This window comes from Talpa occidentalis, unplaced genomic scaffold, assembly GCF_014898055.3.
Source record: "Talpa occidentalis isolate TD23 unplaced genomic scaffold, MPIMG_talOcc4v2.1 talOcc4.3, whole genome shotgun sequence".
NCBI lineage: Eukaryota > Metazoa > Chordata > Mammalia > Eulipotyphla > Talpidae > Talpa > Talpa occidentalis.
Genome location: NW_023603184.1, coordinates 38330164 through 38349954, shown reverse-complemented (window position 1 = coordinate 38349954; position 19791 = coordinate 38330164). Strand labels below are relative to the sequence as shown.

At 36.3% G+C, this 19791-nt stretch overlaps 1 protein-coding gene across 3 annotated transcripts in view; it reads left to right on the top strand.

The window, feature by feature from the left end:
• FCHSD2 (FCH and double SH3 domains 2) overlaps positions 1 to 19791 on the top strand; it is a 255934-nt gene that overhangs the window by 194351 nt on the left and 41792 nt on the right. For all 3 annotated transcript variants that reach the window (XM_037522929.2, XM_037522930.2, XM_037522931.2), the window contains 2 exons: positions 5855 to 5977; positions 16517 to 16612. In XM_037522929.2, coding sequence (XP_037378826.1) covers positions 5855 to 5977; positions 16517 to 16612 — 219 coding nt within the window. The remainder of the gene's footprint in view (positions 1 to 5854; positions 5978 to 16516; positions 16613 to 19791) is intronic.

The following is a 19791-nucleotide window of genomic DNA, read 5'->3' as shown; positions in this document are numbered from 1 at the left end:
AGGTCCACCTTTGCCTAGTAACTGTGGGCAGAGGGCCAGGGGTATGATGTTCTGTCTTGCATGCTAGGTTGGCCTGCAAGTTCACCCCATGGTCAAGAGAGCAGGATCTGTTACTTAAAGGAAAAGACAGCATGTAAAGCTGGTATATATGCTTAATGTCTTACAATGCCACATAAAAAGATGCCACCACTAAAAAGGTTTCAAAATGACCATATTAGACAAAGTTTGTGAAATTAGTTTCTTGTCTAGCATGTCTAAAATTTTACTGTTACATAGCATCATGAGGCTTACTTTTCAGTGATGGCACTCAATGTGGGCTTATCTTTTTAAACATGTGAATTCTGATTGCGTTGTTATTTGTTCAGCACATATTTCTTAAGCCCTATAAGTATGTCAAACATTTACTCAGTGCAGAAGATACAATGGTGAACAGACTGATCCCTGCATTCATGGAACTTAATAAACCAAAAGGGTGACAAATAGGCATCACCAGTGCAAGAGTATATGTTATGTTTAGGAGTTGTGAAGCAAAAAAGACAAGAGGAATATCCAGCATAAATGATGATTAAGTGAATAGCTTAAGGATGAGTAAGAGTTGACCAGACCAAGGAGGGAAGAGTAATCAAGAAAGCCTGTATGAAAGCTCAGAGTGAAAGAAGAATATTTGGGAACCTAAAGATGTACAGTGTAGAGAAAGTATAGTGGGGAAGGAGAGCAGAAAATATTAAGAAGCTGACAAGGTGACCCAAGTCCAGATCCTGCAGTCATGAAGTCATGAAGATTTTTTACTTCATTCCTAATGTAATGGGTAAACAGTGACCATTGCTGAGCAGTCAAGTAAAATATGAAATTTCAAAACATTCTCCTAGTTATAATATAAAAATGACTTGGCAAGAGTAACAGCTAGATGCAGGACTAGCAGAGATTGCTGCAACAATCTAGATGATTCCTGATGACTGGGGGGGTAGTAATTGTGGAAATTAGGAGGAGGGGTTGGGTTTAATTAAATACTTAAGAAACAGAATCAAGATTTAGTAGTTAACTGGATATTGGAGAAAAGACAATGGGAAAAGTAAACCTTTTTTTTTTAAGATTTATTTATTTATGCATACAAGATCTGGGGTATAGGCCAGAGGTGTGGGGGGGTGAGAGGATTCACAAGAGACAGAGTGGGGAGCAGAACAGGCAGACTGACTGAAATACACTGCTGAGGGGAGCAGCGGGTGAGTCAGGAGAGGGTAGCCATGTGGGTAGCTCCCTGGTTGGGGATCAAACTTCTGCTGCAGTGGCTGTGGATAGCTTCATAGGTTGTGTCTTAACCCCTTGCACCACCAGGGAGGCCAGGGAAAAGTAAACCTTTACTTCCAAATGTCTGGCATAGGCAGGTGAGTGGGTGGTAGTGTCATTACACACTAAGTTAAAAATACAAAAAGAAGAGCTGTTGAAAAGAATGGTTCAGTCTAAGAGGTAGTTTGATAAAAAGTCATGAAGTCAGGAGAGAAATAATAAGTGGTCAAAATCTCAATCAGCTCTGAATAATTACTTTTTTTTTCCACCCGAGCAAAACTGACCCAATTCAAATAAAGTAAATGCTTCATTTCTAATTCGCTCTCCCAGTGTTTCTTCACTGTCTTCCCTTTTGTACAGTGAGGCCTACTTATGTAGCTTCTACCCTTCTCTATTGAGTTCATTTCATAATCATTTATGCAGACTTTCTCTGCTAAGGTTTGGGATAAAGGTTAGGAATAAAGGGAAGAAGCAAGTGTTGCTTGCTCTCAAGGAACTGTTAAGGAAATCAGGCGCGCGCGCGTGTGTGTGTACATATGTATATATAAATGGTTTCACTGTGTCATTTAGAAACATCATCTTGGCTGTAGTGTAGAAATGTGTTGGCAATAGGGACAACTGGATGCAGAGCAAGAGAGGTTTGCTGTAATAATCCAGATGTTAATAGACAGTGATAAGTACTCTGATAAATACAGTGATGGAGAATTTGTCAAGCATTTTCAAATTCTCTTGTTGCTTCTCAGTATTTCATTCTGTTTGTGGGGACTTATTTTTTAATTATTGGCTTTTTAATCAAAGTTCATATAAATATTTATGTAGTCTGCCTTCTAATCACAATCTGTGTTGAGACAGTACAATCCAGATGACTTTGAAGTTCATCTCTAGGCGCCATCACTGGTTCAAACAACTGCAGCTAATGTGAGACAGAGGGCTGGAGCAAATCACAGGGTAATCATCCACTTCCTGTGTTTTGAATCCCAACCATTTCTTAATTTTCATACCTCCCGCATTAACTCTCTGCACACAAGCAATAAGCTACGTAGGCTGGAAGGCTCCTACTATTATATTCTTACCTTATCACAGAAAAATTGGTACATGTACAGGTTAATGAATGCTGCTATTCGATGAAAGTGATCATTAAAATTCAGGGAATTCTGAGTGTTGAATAAGGTGAAAGAAATGTTTTAGGACTAATACCTGCCGGTTGGAAGAGGCTTCTCATCATTCGGCCCACCTACCACCTAATAAAATTTCGTTAAGCATTACTTGGCTGCTAAAGCCAAGAGAAGCTTTTTCTAATTTGCTACATGATGACTAATGATGCACTTTCTCTTAACTGGAATATATTGGGTGTAGCTTGCCTGCGAGCTAAAACTAAGTCAGTGCATATTTGTTGCTATATTAAACTCTGGAGTAAAGCTTTTGTTTATTTATTCTATAAATATTTTTGAGCATTTGCTATTTGCCAGGAACTTTGCCTGAATAAGACTCAATTTATGACTGGCAGTAATACTCATACAACACACTTAAGATTGTGGAATAAGGAGCAACTATTGAGTCAGTTTTGTAAAACATTTGGAATACAGTAAATCATTAGTACATGTTAGTTGTCTGTGTTAGCCATCATTATTACTCACTGAATGGGAGAGACTAGAGGGATGAACATCCCAGGCCAAGAGAATAACCATCAGAAACATGAAAGTGAATGTCATTTTTCAAAATCAAAATGGCTAAGTGTAGTTGGGATATAGATATCAGTGCGGACAACAGTGATGAGAAGTGGTGCTACGTTGTAAAGGGCTTTAGATAATAGCTTAATAATTTTTAACTTTTCAAAATTTTACTGTGGGAACCACTGAGTTAAAAAAAAAAAAAAACTTTTATGGTTTCACTTTTTCCCCCCTAATTCAATATTCAGGATTTCTTTCTAGTTTTTTTAATGAGAAATTTCCAGCATATGCTAAAGTAAAATGAGCTGTATAATGACCCTCATATACTAATTCCCTAGCTTTAACAATTATCAATATGTGTCCAATCCATTGAAAATGTTTAGGCTAGTATTCTACCACTTATATTACCTTATTTAATCTTCATCATGCCTCATGGACTGTATGGTATTCACATTCTTGCTAATTGCAAGTGAGAACGCCATCAAAATGATGACCTATATAAAAGCTCTGGGATTCTAACCAACATCCAACTTACTTTCAAATTCAAGCTCTTTCCTGTGATGCATGAGATGCTCCCTTTGTAATTCTGAGGTAGCATGTGATTCTCAGTTAAAAACAGCTGATGCTCTGCCTACCTGCCTACCCTCTATCAGTGGAAAGTATACTGTAGGCTAGGAGTTTTTGTTCAGACTTAACACCAGCAGTCCATCTGGGAATGTTATATAATGGCATGGAAAAGGAATCTTAAGGAATTTGCACTGCCTATATTTAAAGTGCTCGGTGGTGCCATCTAGTGGTTCAAGCTCTGTGAACTACGCAGCTTTATTTCTCAGTGCTTTGTGGGGGACAGGATTTGTGTATACTTTTAAAAGTCAGTTTCATCGTAAAAGTTTAATGGAATTACCAAAACATAGGACATATGAAGAATTTCTTTACTGTTAACCCTCCATTGGAGCCCAAAGCAGAAGCAACAAAGGAAAAAAACAGCTAAATTAGACTCCATCAAAATTTAAAACTTCGTATATCGAAGAATACGATCAACAAAATGAACAGACAATCCACTAACTGGGAGAATATATTGGAAAATCATATAACTTATGATAAGGTTTATGATTTTCAAATATATAAATAAGTAAATATATAAAGAACTCTTTGAACTCAACAATAAAAAGACAAACACCCCAATTGAAAAATGAGTCAAGGATTTGAACAGACATTTTTCCAAAGAAGATATACAGAAGGTCAAGAAACACATGAAAAGTCACTCAATATTATGAGTCATTAAAGAAATGTAAATCAAAACCTCAGTGAAATACCACTGATTTGAATAATTTTAAAAAACCAAAACAAAATAAGTGTTGCTTAGGATGTAAAAAGTGATGCTGAGAAAATAAGTGTTGCTGATGGGAATTTAATGGTGCAGCAGCTGTGGAAAACAGTTTGGAAATTCCTCAAAGAATTAGGCATAGAATTACCATAGGACCCAGCAATTCTACTATCAGGTATATACCCAAGAGAACTGGAAACAAGTTGTTCAAACAAAAACTTGTGCATAAATATTAATAGCAATGTTAGCCAAATAGTCCAAAAGTGGAAACAACCCAAATGTCCATTAACTAATGAATGGATAAATGTGGTATATTTATATAGTGTTATTTAACCATAAGCAATTAAGTACTAACTAATCTATTGATGGACCTTGAAAATACTATGCTAAGTCAAAGAAGCAGGCACAGAAGATCACATATGATTCCACTTATATGACTGTCCAGGATGGACAAATCTGCAGAAATAGACAATAAATTAGTGGTTGCCAGAGACTGGGGGGTGGAAGTGACCACTTTGTGGAAATGGGGTTTCTTCTTGGGGTGATGCAAGTATTCTAGAATTAAATAATAGTGATAGTTGCAAAACATTGTAAATATACTAAGACACTGAATTATACACTAGTTTAAAAGGTGACTTTTACGTTGTGTGAATTTGACCTCAATTTTTAAGAAAATCTCCATTCATTAATAGGATTCCATAACCTTTTATGATTATCATTAACATTTTTCCCACCATTGTTGCTAATAAGTATCTATTTGTTCTGCTTTTTAAATCCAAAATAATTTGATGCATACTTTTCCATCTATACATTTTCCAGTTTTTATTTTGGTGACTGTATATATTTTAGTTGTAAATGTTTTAATCATACATCATTAACAGTATCTTCCCAAATGTTTGGTAGTTCTCATGTTTTTTTTTTTTTTTTTTTCTTTATTTTCAGTTTCTCAGAGTCCTGCTCTTAAATGTTTATGTAAAATAAGAATGTCTAAAACTCCTTATAGGTATCATATTGGTGTTTCTTCCCTGAAACAAGATTTCTGATTCAGGCTTTGTGGTGTTTTTTTTTTTTTTTTTTTTTAACTCTTTCTATTGTGTTTTTTTCCCTGATTGCTCTATAGTATTCTGTAATGTATGATCCTAGTAGCAATACTGGATGAGAAAAAAATGGAGGACAATTAGTGTTTTCCGAGTGTCTACTCTGCTCAAGGCGCTGTGCCTGGATCCTTTCTTATCTGTTATTTCCTAATTTCTACACCTCCTCTGTTATAAAGTGACTGCAGAAGTTGGCACTGCTAACAGCGATCAGAACCAACTATTATCTCCAAGTTTAATTCTGTTCCCATAGCTTTACTAATACTGGATTTTATGGGTTTTTTTGGTTCCTGTTTGTTAGAGAAAGTAAATATTTTCCCAAGTGATTGATTACTGTTTGTATTTACCATTATATAAACAATCTATATCTTTTGTCTATTTATAATTAATAGTTTTTAGGCTGAATTTACCTTGTAGACAGAAGACATTATGTGTCAGAATTGTATCATAATTTGCTTGTGTTGACACTTTTACAGGCTCTTGATGGAAATGTGTATGATCACCTCAAGGAGTATTTAATAGCCTTCAGCCGGACTGAACTAGAAACATGCCAAGCTGTGCAGAACACATTCCAGTTTTTATTAGAAACCTCCAGCAAGGTAAGTTACCATTGGTGCAATATTTGATGTAATCCATTTAAAAACCTGCAGTGGTTTTGCATATAAACAAAAGAAAAGTGCCAGTAACATTAAAAGAGAAATTTCCTAGAAATAGTATTCCTTCTAACAAAGTTAGAGGGTGTTCTGTTCCCATCCATAAGTTGACTTGATGGGTAAAAAGGATAGTAATGATACAGGCTAGCTCAGTGCATCAGTTCATGTGTCAGTGCAAAAAATAATAGACACACAAAGGGAGAATTAATCAATAAAGAAATAAATGCTGTTTTTGAAAAATTAGCCTTCCCTTTTATATGCTGTCATTCTTTGATGGTAGTCATTTCATTCAAAAGTCTTGAGATCCATCAGCTTTGCTGCTGACATGTCACACTGTTTACAGAGAAAATAAATGAAATTGCTTTTCTTCAGGATCTAACAGATTAAAGATTTTTGGCAGTAGAGAAACACTCATTGGAAGAGAAATTGTTCCTCCTGTAATTAGTAAATGTTATTTTCTGATAAATTAAGTGTATAGTAAATGTTTCCTGATTAACTGCATACATTTATAGAAATATATTCATTTTATAACTGCTATTTTAAAAGAGCCAGTTCAATTATCTTTTGGCAGGAAGAGTGGGAACTGGCCAGTGCATTCAGAAACTAGAAAGGAATCAGGTATTACACAAGACAGTATTCAAAAGACAGCAAAGAAAAGGGACAGACTCTTCTTGAACACCTAATGTTTTCTTGTGTCTTGTTTTCAGCTGCAATTCCATTTTTAGAAAAACATTTAAAATGTTAAGTTGATATGAATATGAAAAGATCACTGGTCTGGTGCTTTGAAATCCTGTCATGTTTCTGTTCTCTTATATTTTTACCCCTCACGATTCAGTAAAAGATAAAAAAGGATTTAATGTATAGAAAAAAGAATGGGTGGATATATGTGAAAACGATTTTAGTGAAAATTTAATTGCAGAATATAGGTGTTGCGCATATGGGTGTTTCTGTGCTATTCATTTTAGTCTAATTGTGTACATTTGAAATTTTTTATAAAACAGTGTTGGTGGGGGTAGCTATAAAAACATCTTTGTTCCTTTATGGAATGGTGATTTTTGACTAGTGATCAAATTATTTATTGGTCATTTGTGTTTTCTGGGGTTTTTTTTTGTATCCATTTCATTTATCAAATTTGAAGGCATAAGTTTGCATATATAAGTTTGCTTACCTCTATTGTTTTCTCCTTACTGATTTTTTTTTTTAAAGATTTATTTATTTATGCATACAAGAATGGGGTTGCAGGCCAGAAGTCTGGGGGTGTGAGAGGATTCATCAGAGACAGAGTTGGGAACAGAACAGACAGATCAACTGAAATACACTGCTGAGGGGAGCAGCGGGCGAGTCAGGAGAGGTCTGCTTCGCCATGTGGGTAGCTTCCTGGCTGGGGATCCAACTGGTGCTGAAGTGGCTGCGATTAGCTTAATAGGTTGTGTCTTACCCCTTGCGCCACCAGGCTGGCCCCTGATTTCTAATATTGTTTGTGTTTTCTCAGTATTTTCGTCAGACTTAACAGTCTACTTTATTGATTTTTTCCAAGAATTAGTTTTTATACTTCTCAGTGTTGTTTTCTGTTACCTTAGTCTGCCTTTATATTCACTGTTTCATTCTACTTTATTATAATTTGTGTTCTTGTTCTTCTTTTTCTACTAGGTCCAATATTTTCAGTCTTTCCTGTTTTCAAGTAAATCCACTTAAGGCTAAAATAAATTCTCTTTTTGCTTTAACTGCATTCTGTGATGTATATAGTGCTTTTGATTGTTTCATCCCCCTTCCGTTAGCCGTGAATTATTTAGAAGTGAATTTTTCAGTTTCTGTACATTGGAATACACAATAGAATAACATTTTTCAAGTTTAATTTTATTAGAAATTATGTTTTTATTACATTTATTCTAATTTTATACAAGAGGTTGTCTCTGACAAAATTCTTTGAAATCTCTTTTTCCAAGAATAAGTTAGATAGGATACACTACCTTTAGTTTATAAAACAGATAAATATACATTATTTAAAAAAAAAAAGGAAAACATTTTACACAGCACTTAACAATTTTCTAGGAAGTTTAGCCTTTCCTGAGATTAGTATTAATTATTCTGCTCATTTTATAGAGAGCAAAGTGAACTCAGGAAGTTTTGCTTACATTAATATTATTTTCATACAAAATAAATTATAACTATGTTAGTTGATTTGAACACAAAAAGAAGTAAGTCTTCATTTTCTTTTGTTTTCACTCATGAGAACCTTGCTCCTCAGGGATAAGGAATAAGTGAGATGCTTTTATGTTTAGATTGAAAGTATTAGTGATAAAAATTTAATAAGAATGATGTAGCTTGATGTAACCTTTTGTTCCAAGTAACAGAAGAGTTGACACCTCAAAGTGTTATACCATATGCTTTTTTGTTACAAAGACATTATTATGCTACTCTAGTTAAACTGCTAAAATCAGCCCAGTGATCTGGTAACCCAAAAAGAAGTTTGAAACTCTAAGTTTCAAACATTCACTTGCAGATCACCATGATTACTTTTTCTTGGGTGGGGGTGGAAGTAAATCATCTCCTCCCCCCCCCCCACACACACACACACGCACGCACATCTCTAAATTGTAACTGTATGTATTCTCAAAGATATTTGAGGGGTAATTCATATTGACATACAGTAAATGTTATGGTGTTCTCTCGTTCTTTCATTCCCTAAAGGGAAATAAGAGCTTTTATTTCATTTTAATTATTTATAAAGCTTGCTTTTCTCCTTAATATTTTATGAAATGCTTGTATATGTAACTGAAGCAGATGTGATCATAGACATTTTTCTCTTCAATAGTAACTCCAAAGGTTGTTCTGCTGGCCTTGTAGTTCATTAATGTGTGCTTGCTTTCTGTCTGCATGAGGTTAACTCCAACCTATGAATAACATAGTTCTTTTTAACAGTTCAGAAAATAACAATGTTACTCTGTAATTCCTTGGAAATTAAATTGTTATTCTCAATACCTTAAAGACTAACTAAAAAATCAGACTTAATATGATGAAGGAAGAAAGTCACATGATCATCTCAAAAGACAACAAAAAAAATCGACAAAATTTGGTACTATTTTATGAATTAAAACACTCCACAAATTAGTAATAAAGCACATTTATGAAAAACTTCTAGCTAATATGACTCAATGGCAAAAAACTGTAAGCTCCCCCCCACAAATCAGAACAATTAGACAAGAAAAAGAAATAGCATCCAAATTGAAAAGGAAGAGGTAAAATTATCAGTATTTGCAGTGACATGATTATATTTAGAGAAAGACATTAACAAAACAGTGTGTCTGCATCTTTTCATTTAAAAAAAAGTACTAGTGCTAATAAACAAATTCCACAAAAGTTTCAGGAATAAAGTCAAAACACAAAAATCAGTGTGTTTCTATACACCACTAGTGAATGAGCCAAAAGAAAATTAAGAAAATAAACCCCAACAATATCATCTGAAGGATAAATTACTTGGACATAAATTTAACCAAGGGGGGGTATGGAAGACATGTATTACTAACTTGCAAAATATTACTGGAAGAAATAAAATAATGGAAATAATAAATATTACAAATTGGTACATCTAATTTCTAAACATCTGGCATAAACTAGTCAATTTAAACCACTTAGCTTATGATCCAACAGTTCCATGCCTAGGAATATATCTTAGAGAAATTCTTGGACATGTGTACCAATAGATTTTTGGAAGAATGGTCATAGCAACTTTCTTTATGAGTTGAAAAAGCTAGAAAAAACCTACTATCCACCGACAGTAAGTTAAGTAATGGACTCCCTACAGCAGTAAAATTAAAGATCTGTAGGCTCATGCATTAATACAGATTAGATTCACAAATTAATATTGAGCCAGAGAAAGCAAGCTGCAAAAGAATACATAAAGATGCCATTTATACAAATGTACCCATGAAAACAGTATCATTTTGAGATACATGATATGCAACAGTACTATTCAAAGAGAAAAAAGAGGGCTTCCCTGGTAGAGCAAGGGGTTAAGATGCAACCTATGAAGCTATCCACAGCCACTGCAGCATGAGTTTGATCCCCGGCCAGGAAGCTACCCATATGGCTCAGAAGACCTCTCCTGACTCGCCAGCTACTCCCCTCAGCAGTGTATTTCAGTTAGTCTGCCTGTTCTGTTCCCCACTCTGTCTCTGGTGAATTCTCTCACCCCCCACACCTCTGGCCTATACCCCAGTTGTTGTATGCATAAATAAATAAATCTTTTAAAAAAAGGGAAAAAGAGAAAATGATAAAATCCAATATAATGGCTACTTTTAGAGCATCATATTGCCCCAAGGGAGTAAAAAAATATTGCTTGAGGGGAGGAATAAGGGGGGAAAATCTTAGCTATTATAATGGGCCATCATACACAAACATGTACAGTATGTTCATATATTAAATTTTAGTCAAAGAGGGTGATTGTGGGGGGGGAAAATGTCATAAAAGGCTCTTTGGAATAGGAAGTGGGGGTGATAATATTAAAAAAAAATTATTGAGGAACTATTAAAAGTAGAGTTACCCTATGACCCAGCAGTTCTACTCCTAGGAATATATCCAAAGGACACAAAAAACATTAATTCAAAAGGAAATCTGCACTCCTGTGTTTATTGCAGCACTGTTTACAATAGCTAAGATATGAAAACAACCTAAATGCCCAAAACCAGATGACTGGGTCAAGAAGATATGACATACATACACAATGAAATACTATTCAGCAATCGGAAAGATAAACTCATGCCATTTACATGGATGGAGGTGGAAATGACTATACCATGCTCAATGAAATAAGTCAGAAGGAAAAAGAAAAATTTTTGGATGGCTTCCCATGTAGGAGGAATATAGGGGAACCAAACAAGGGATCAGGAAAAAAAGGCAAAACTAGCAGACAAACTATAAATCTTACACATTCAGCAGGGGAAGGGAGAGGTTTTAAAACAGGCAGGCAGAGCACAAGAGATATGGTGATAATTCATGGGTGACTTGGTGGTGGGAATTTTATGGGGATTACACCTGAGATGAGACATCAAACATTGTGCAAAAGCATGATGTAAAAAATGTGTGTGTGTGTGTGTATATATATATATATATATATATATATATATATTTTAAAAATTAAAAACACACCAAAAATAAATAAGTAAATAGCTTGAGGAACCCTACTTGATAAAATTGCATCGACCTCTACACTCACACATACACACATAAATGAGTACATGTATAACTGGTGAAATCTACATAAGCTTTATGCTTTGTACCAGTGTTCATTTCCTGATTTTGATACTTACTACAATTATGTAAGATGCAATTTTTCATTTTGCAATTTCCTTTCAAAATAAAATGTTTGAGAGAGGGAAGACTGGTGACTAAACTGTGCCTCTAATGTCCAGATCTTGTTTTCTAAATATTTACTTCTTCTCACCTTAAAAAAAATAGAAACAGGGCCTCCCTGGTGGTGGAAGGGGTTAAGACGCAACCTGTGAAGCTCTCCGCAGCCACTGCAGCACTAGTTCAATCCCCAGCCAGGGAGCAACCCACATAGCGCAGCAGACCTCTCCAGATTTGCCCGCTGCTCCCCTCAGCAGTGTATTTCAGTCAATCTGCCTGTTCTGTTCCCCACTCTGTCTCTGATGAATTCTCTCACCGCCCCCCACCCCACCGCTGTCCTGTGCCCCAGTTCTTGTATGTATATATAAATAGATCTTTAAAAAAAAAAGGAGACTATAAATAATGACTATACCATTAAAAACAAAAAAATAGAAACAGGGTCTCCCTGGTGGCACAGGAGTTAAATCTCAGTGCTATCAAGCTATCACCAGCCACTGCGGAATGGCATGAATTACAATCCCCCACCAGGGAGCTAACCCACATGGTGCTGCAGACCTCTCCTGCCTTGCTCACTGCTCCCTTAACAGTGTATTTCAGTAGATTTGCCTGCTCTGTTCCCCACTCTGTCTCTGGTGAATCCTCTCAACCCCCACACCTCTGGCCTACACCCCAGTTGTTGTATGCATAAATAAATAAAAATACACTTGATCTTAGCCAGAAGGCCGAGAAGAGATAAATAAATAAAAATGAATCTTTAAAAAAACACAGAAACAGGACTGAATCTAAATCAGAGGCATGAAACCTTAAATATTTTGTCATAATAGAAAGCAAGAAACTATCAAAATTATCAAACACTACTAGGTCATGTCAGAAGCACTCAGGATGTGATATTGTGGGCCAAAGATAGGAATTTTAGGAAGAATAATGATAAGGACAATGAATGAAGACATTCAATATTTTTTAATCCATGACTTTATAATAATAATTTATTCAAGCTATAAATAGTCATTCTTTGGTGTAGCCAGGGAAACAACTCAATTTGAATCTAGATAATAAAAGAAAAAAATTAAGCATTTATCCTGCTTATACAGTCTGCATCTCAAGCTAACTGAATGGTTGAAAAGTTTGGTTTTTAGAAGCATTCCAGCTAATAAATAAAAATAGATTGTCAGAATTCTATAGAGTGATAGAAAAAAAATTGTGTGGTAGATCTATTTTTAATACTTAGAGAAAACGTCATACTGTTTTCCATTGGGACCAGACCAGAACATTGTATATTCCTCACAACAGTATACAAGGCTTCCCTTTTTTTCATATCCTTGACTACACTTGTTGTTTCCGGACTTTTTGATATGGACCATTCTCACAGGTATAAGATGGTACCAAAAACCACCCTACTAAATGGGAGAAAATATTTGCACATCATACATCTCACAAGAGGCTGCTATCCAAGGTCTACAAAGAAGTCGCACAACTCAACAAAAAGAGAAGCAAAAACCCAATCAAAACATGGGCAGACAAGACCTCCTTGGTGGTGCAAGGGGTTAAGTGTCAGCACGATGAAGCAATCCGCAACTACTGCAGCACTGAGTTTGATCCCTGGCCAGGGAGGTGACCCACATGGCATAGCAGACCTCTTGTGTCTCGCCCACTGCACCCCTCAGCTGTGTATTTCAATCAATCCGCCTGTTCTGCTCCCCAGTCTGTCTCTGATGAATCCTCTCACCTCCTGTATCTCTGATCTACACCCCAGTTCTTGTATGCATAAATAAATAAATCTTTAAAAAAAAACCCAAAAACTAAAAACACAGGAAGACTCTAAGTAGACACTTTCCAAAGAAGAATCAGATGGCCAGTGGGCACATGAAAAAATGTTCATCACTTATCAGGGAAATGCCAATCATAGACATGTTTTACTAGTTCGGCTACTGTGCACACTTAAACTGTGTGGCTCAAAACCACAGACGGCCAAACTCTGAAATCAAATGTCAGCAGGGCTTTCCTCCCTCAGGAGTCTTCAGGGGAGAATCTGTTCCTTATCTCCTGGCTTCTATTGGCTCCAGGCATTTTTTGCATTGTGGTTTCATCAGTCTAATCTGTCTCTGTGGTCACACCCGGCTCCTCTTATGTTTTCTTCTGTGTGTCTTATATAAGGATACTTAACATTGAATTTAGATCCAAGGAATTCAGAATTATCTGCTATCTCAAAATCCTTAACTTAGTTGTATCTGCAAAGGCCCTTTTTCCAAAAGAGGTAGACAACACATAGGACATGAACCACCATTCAGCCCACTGTAGTTGTTAATATCATAAAAAGAAGCAAGTCAGAGGCAAGCCTCCTCCTGAAGTGCCACCTCACCAAAAAGCAAAAACCCAAATTCAGTCGGCATTAATTTATAGGAAATACAGGAAACAGAACATTCCAAGTATTCAACCAACACAAGTCAGACTGTGGGAAAGAAATTTTACCATGCCAAAATCCAGTTTCTTTGTTTTTTTTTTAAAGATTTATTTATTTTTATTTATTTATACAAGCACTGGGTACAGTCAGAAGCGCGGGAGGGTGAGAGAATTCACCAGAGCCAGAGGAGGGAGCAGAGCAGGCAGAAGGACCGAAGTACACTGCTGAGGGGAGCAGCGGGCGGCAGGAAAGGTCTGCGCACCATGTGGGACCCTCCTCCGGTGGCCTGGGAGCAACAAGGGAACGAACCGGCACTGCAGAGGCTGCGGGCAGCTTCGCAACCCAGCATTCAACCACTGCACCACCGGGGAGGCCCAAAATCCAGTTTCTTTTACAGATAGATTGCATGGGGGAGATAAGAGGAAGAAATCGATACATGAATGGAAACCTAAGCAACTTCATCCTGCTGCATTGTGCTGGCTTTATTTTGACCTTTTTTAGAAAACCTTAAAAATATGAAACAGGGGAGTTTTAAAATTAGTTAATTTATAAGTATTATTTTTTATTGAGTTTTTAATTTGCATTATTATTTATGTTTTAGGTCTAGGTTCCCCTTCAGGTATTGTTACTACATCGCACCCACTACCAAGGCACCCACAGTCCATCCACTTTATTATAAATTTCAACATGAATATGTTTTTGAAAGAGCCTTTGTATTTCAGATATCATACTTTGGGAAATATTTATGGATGAAATGATATGTTTAGAACTTGTTTCAGTATATAATTGGGGGTGGAAGAGATAGTAGGTTTATAGATGAAACAAGATGGTCCATGAAGGGATGTTTTTGGAAATTGGGTGATGGGTACATGGGGCTGGGAGGGGTGCAATTGGCGGGAGGGGAGGGCAGGGGATACATGACGCTGTTGTCTCAACTTTATATGTGTTTGAAATTTTTCATAGCAGATAGTTAAAATTTTTAAATGTTTGAAAGCTCCCCCTAAAGAAAACTAAAACAAAAACAGGTTTGTAATGCTTGGAAGGATAGGTCTGGCAACTGGAAGGATGATCCTTTTAGCTTTTCTGCATGGTGAGTAGTTAGGTTCTGAGGACTGTGTCCAGAGCTTTCACAGCTATTTTAGTTTAAATCCGCAATCCAGGAAAAGAACAAAACACATTTCCCTTTGCAGATATGCTTATTCAGCCATCTTTCCTTGATCAAATTTTCCCCACCACTCCTCATTCCATCCCATTTCTTTAATGTAGATTAAATATCCTCCTTGTTTGTGCTCTTGGAATACCCTCTTTATACTTCCATAGCATTTATTAATTTGTAACCTTTTTGGTTCTCCCAGTTGCCAGTCTATCTTGAAGATACTAACCTTGGTAATTAATCTTTATTCATCTCTCTAAATATTTCCCGCATTGGGCCTCCCTGATGGTGCAAGGGGTTAAGCACTGCACTGTGAAGCAATCCACAGCCTCTACAGCATGAGTTAGATCACCGACCGGCCAGCGAGCAGCCCACATGGTGAGGCAGACCTCTCCTGTCTCGCCCGCTGCTCCTCTCAGCAGTGTATTTCAGTCAGTCTGCCTGTTCTGTTCCCTTCTCTGTATCTGGTGGATCCTCTCACCACCCCCCCCCCCCGCATCTCTGACCTGTACCCCAGCTCTTGTATGCATAAATAAATAAACCTTTAAAAAAATAATAAATATTTCCCCCATCCCTCCATTGAACATTGGACCTGGTGAACTCTCTCCATAAGTCAGTTGTTGAATTAGGGGCAGGGAAACAATAGAGAATTGGTATTGTGCTGGAAGATAAAATGCAAAATACACCTCCTTCTTTCTCCATTTCCTCAGTTAATCTTTTCCTAGGACTATTAAAAGATAGTTACAGAGCTGCTTAAAACTTTTTTTCCCTTATTCTGCCCATCCTCTGGCAGAGGTGCTAATGAACTGTAAATATACTGCAAAGATAAGTAAAAGTAAAAGTAAGCAGTGCAGCAAAATAAGTAAAAGCAAGCAATGCAGCAAAATAGAAAATGGATTTCTGCACTATCAAATGTTGCTGATTTCTACTTCTTCCCAGGGCGTATAATTCAATGAATTCTTTTCAGGTGGCTTTCTTTCTGTGCTACTTGTTTTGCCACTTTCTTTATATTGGAATTTACCTTTTGTATAAATTCTTTAAAATTTGGTCTTCTTATTATGCTTTAAGGTGGTAAATAGAATGTAACCTAGAAAAAGTGACAAGACATACTATAAGAATATTACTTTGTGCTATGGATTATGGATAGGTTTCTCTGGCAGTTTCCTAATAAGTAAGTATCAGTCTTCACAGAACAGATTTCAAGAGATGCACAGACTAGGTTAGAGCTAGGAGAGCCCTATGAGACTAATGTGCTTCATAATTGTACCTCCTCCATTAAAAAGGAATAGTATTTTGCATAATAGCTCTTTTTGCTCACTAAAAATATTACATATTGTCTAATCCCAAAATCTAGGCTAGTTTCTAAACTAGTACTTTCCAAATTTAGATTCTTGAGAAATTGCGATGCTTGAGTAACAACCTATCTAAAAGGGAAAAAATGTGTAATTATAACTTCTTTTTGACAACATAGTATTGGTTGGCTTCTTATTTTTTGAAAACTGCAGAATAATTCACTTTAAAATATAAATATGGCACTTTTTAATCTTAGTAAAGACTTAAAGATATTTTATTTTCTCTTTAGGTGGTACGGGACTATAATCTTCAGCTGTTTTTGCAAGAGAATGCTGTATTCCACAAACCCCAGCCCTTCCAGTTCCAGCCTTGTGACAGTGATACTGTAAGGGACTTTCAGACTTTCATTTTATCTGTTTTCAAGCTTTGTGTTCAAAAAACCATTATCCTTGAAATAGACAGAAAAAGCTGTTTATCATTAATTGTATAATAAAACAGGATACAGAGAAACTGACATTTCCTCTTTCTAGAATGTTAACATATTTAGTATTTTTATGCTAACAGCTTTCTACTAAATAGGGGTGAGTTGTGACAAGTTACTGAAAATCTGAAAACTGAACTGAGAAAAGAAGAAAAAAGATTCAATGAAAATTGTTTTCAACTCAAATATAAATTATACTCTTCACTCATAAAACTCTTACCACATATTCCCTTCCAAAGAAACCAGTGATTAAATTTTAACCAAAATAGAATTATTAAATATTATAATGAAAATGTGTGTGCAAATATTTTGATTGGTTTTATAAAAATTTACAGGCTCTTTATAATTCCTTTCATATTTCTTAGAATGTTAAAATATTGACACAGTTGGCAACTTTTAGAAAGCAGACATTATTCATACATTTTCAGCCTTAAATTTACTCTATGAAAAAATGTTTGCCATTATTTGATTTTTAAAAGCTGATATGCCAATTTGATAACATAAAAATATATTTAATTTCTACAAGGTGAGGACACACATTTTGGCATATCTTAGTACATTCTCTCAGCATAGATAAGAAAGAAGGAAGTCAACTTATATTAATATAGTCTAGATAACCTAGAGTCAGAACCAGAATTTTGATACAGTTTAACTTTATCATTTTAATAGAAACTTTTGATGGAGATATCATTTTTTTATTATAATTACCAAATTTTAAGTAGCCCTGTTAGTGGCTGTGTTAAGAATGTAGGAAGCCAGCATTTCCCTCTAGATTATAACCCTGGTCCTTTATAGTAGTGCTTTTTTTTTTTTTTTTTTTTTAAATCAATCAGCTTTTGCTTAATGTCTCAGTGACAAGGTCCTGTAATTTGACTTCTTTGAAGCCTGGGATAAATGAAGCAGAGCAATAGAAGATCCAGGATATTGGTAAAATTGCCACGCTTGAGTTAAAATGTGACTAATTTGAGATTGTTTTATCTTTGCTCATTTTCCTCAGAAAAGAATCAGATTGACAGTGACTCTCATCTCCTTTGTCCATAGACCAACTACAATTCTAAATCCTTCTTTGTTTCTAGACACTGTGCTAAATGTTCTTAGCTGTGTGTCCCTGTTTGCCTTAAGTTCTAACTCTATGCTATTTTCTGTCCTTGTGCAATCTTTACTGGGCAGAGTTTAAAAGCCGCCCAACTGGTGGATATTGAGCTCTCCCCTGTCAGTGCTCTGAGAATGACCATAGCTGAGGTATATGGGGGTCAAAGGTGGGAGGGATGGGATGTGTGGGTTTGCATGTTAATGACGGGTGGGACCCAGTATTGGGGGAAAAGCTGTGTGTGTGCGCGTGCGTGTGTGTACGCATGTGTATATTGGGGCTACCGAATGCTTCAGCTGGGGCTTTCCATTTTCTCTCATGAATTAGGGATTTCCTTTCCTGTTTATAGTGAAAAGTTGAATCTCTTTATTTTTTTTCCATCTTGTCTGAAATAGCTTTTGCTTAATGAAAACCTTAGTTTTCCTCAACAGGACTTGCCGGAAAAAACTTTTAGCACTAATCTTACCTTTTTTAAAGGGGAAAGAAACTGAAACCTAGGAAAAGAGACTTGTCCTGAGTCATACAGTGAATTAATGACACTTAACTGTCTTGTTTCCAATAGTAATGTTCTTTCTGCATGCTATTCTGTTTTCTGAGAAGAAATGTCTAGCACTCAGGGAACAATTAATTTTTTTGTCAAGGAAAAATACGAATGCCTATACTTTCATTGAAATCATGCCAGATTGTCAACCGTTAGAAAGGTCTTTCAAATAATCATTTTGAAATATTTTAAAATATTTTTGTGTAATTGATGTTGTAGATATTCTTACTCCCCACAAAGAATAAAGTCCCAAATAATTTTTTTTTTCTCAGTGTAGACTAGTACTGCTCTTTCATTCATCATGGAGCCATTGTCTGCTTGCTCTTTTGGTTTCCCCTTGGAGTTGGTAGTACGAAATCCATCATGGATGGAGCACCAATCAGTGCCCATTCATTCAGTCTTACTGCCATGTGGATGTATGGCATGTAGGAAAGACAAATCACCCTGTCTTCTGTTGTCTTCTGGAATTGCTGTTGTTTCTATCCCATTTTGAAACACATTTCAATTCAGTAGACACTAAGCCCCAACAGTAGGTGCCAGTAACTCAGAAGTTGCTGAGGACAGCAACTACATGTTGAGCTTCAGACCCCATATGACATGAACTCACTGATACATACACAAATAGGTGAAAGGCAAATACTGTACATGATAGCATGTTATTGGTGTCCAGTGCTGGATATATTTAGTGCATACTGATGTAGTGTAGTTTTGTTACAACTTTATAGCCATAAAAACCACTTATTTTCTTTTTTTTTTTTTTTTTTAAAGATTTGTTTATTTATTTATTTATACAAGCACTGGGTACAGTCAGAAGCGCGGGAGGGTGAGAGAATTCACCAGAGCCAGAGCGGGGAGCAGAACAGGCAGAAGGACCGAAGTACACTGCTGAGGGGAGCAGCGGGCGGCAGGAGAGGTCTGCGCGCCATGTGGGACCCTCCTCCAGTGGCCGGGGAGCAGCCGGGGATCGAACCGGCGCTGCAGAGGCTGCGGGCAGCTTCGCAACCCAGCGCTCAACCGCTACGCCACCGGGGAGGCCCAAAAAAAAAAAAACCACTTATTTTCAAGTGTACTATACATTTTTTTAAAATAAATTTACCAAGTTGTACAACCATCATCATAAAGTTTAGAATGTTTTCATTGACTCCAATAATAGGCCTCTTGTCCACTTACTATTAAGTCCTAGTCCCTTCCCATCCCTGTCTATTATCTTTTTTCTTTAGTTTTGCCTTTTCTGGACATTTCACATAAATTGAATCTCATAGATGTGTAGTCTATTACGTCTTGCTTCTTTCACTTACATAATGTTTTTGGGGTTCATTAATGTAATAGAATGTATCGAGTATGTTTCTCTTTATTGCTGAATAGTATTCTATTATGAATATACCACATTTTATTTATCTGTTCATCAGTTGATTGACATTTAGGTTGTTACCCACTTTGGGCTATTACTAA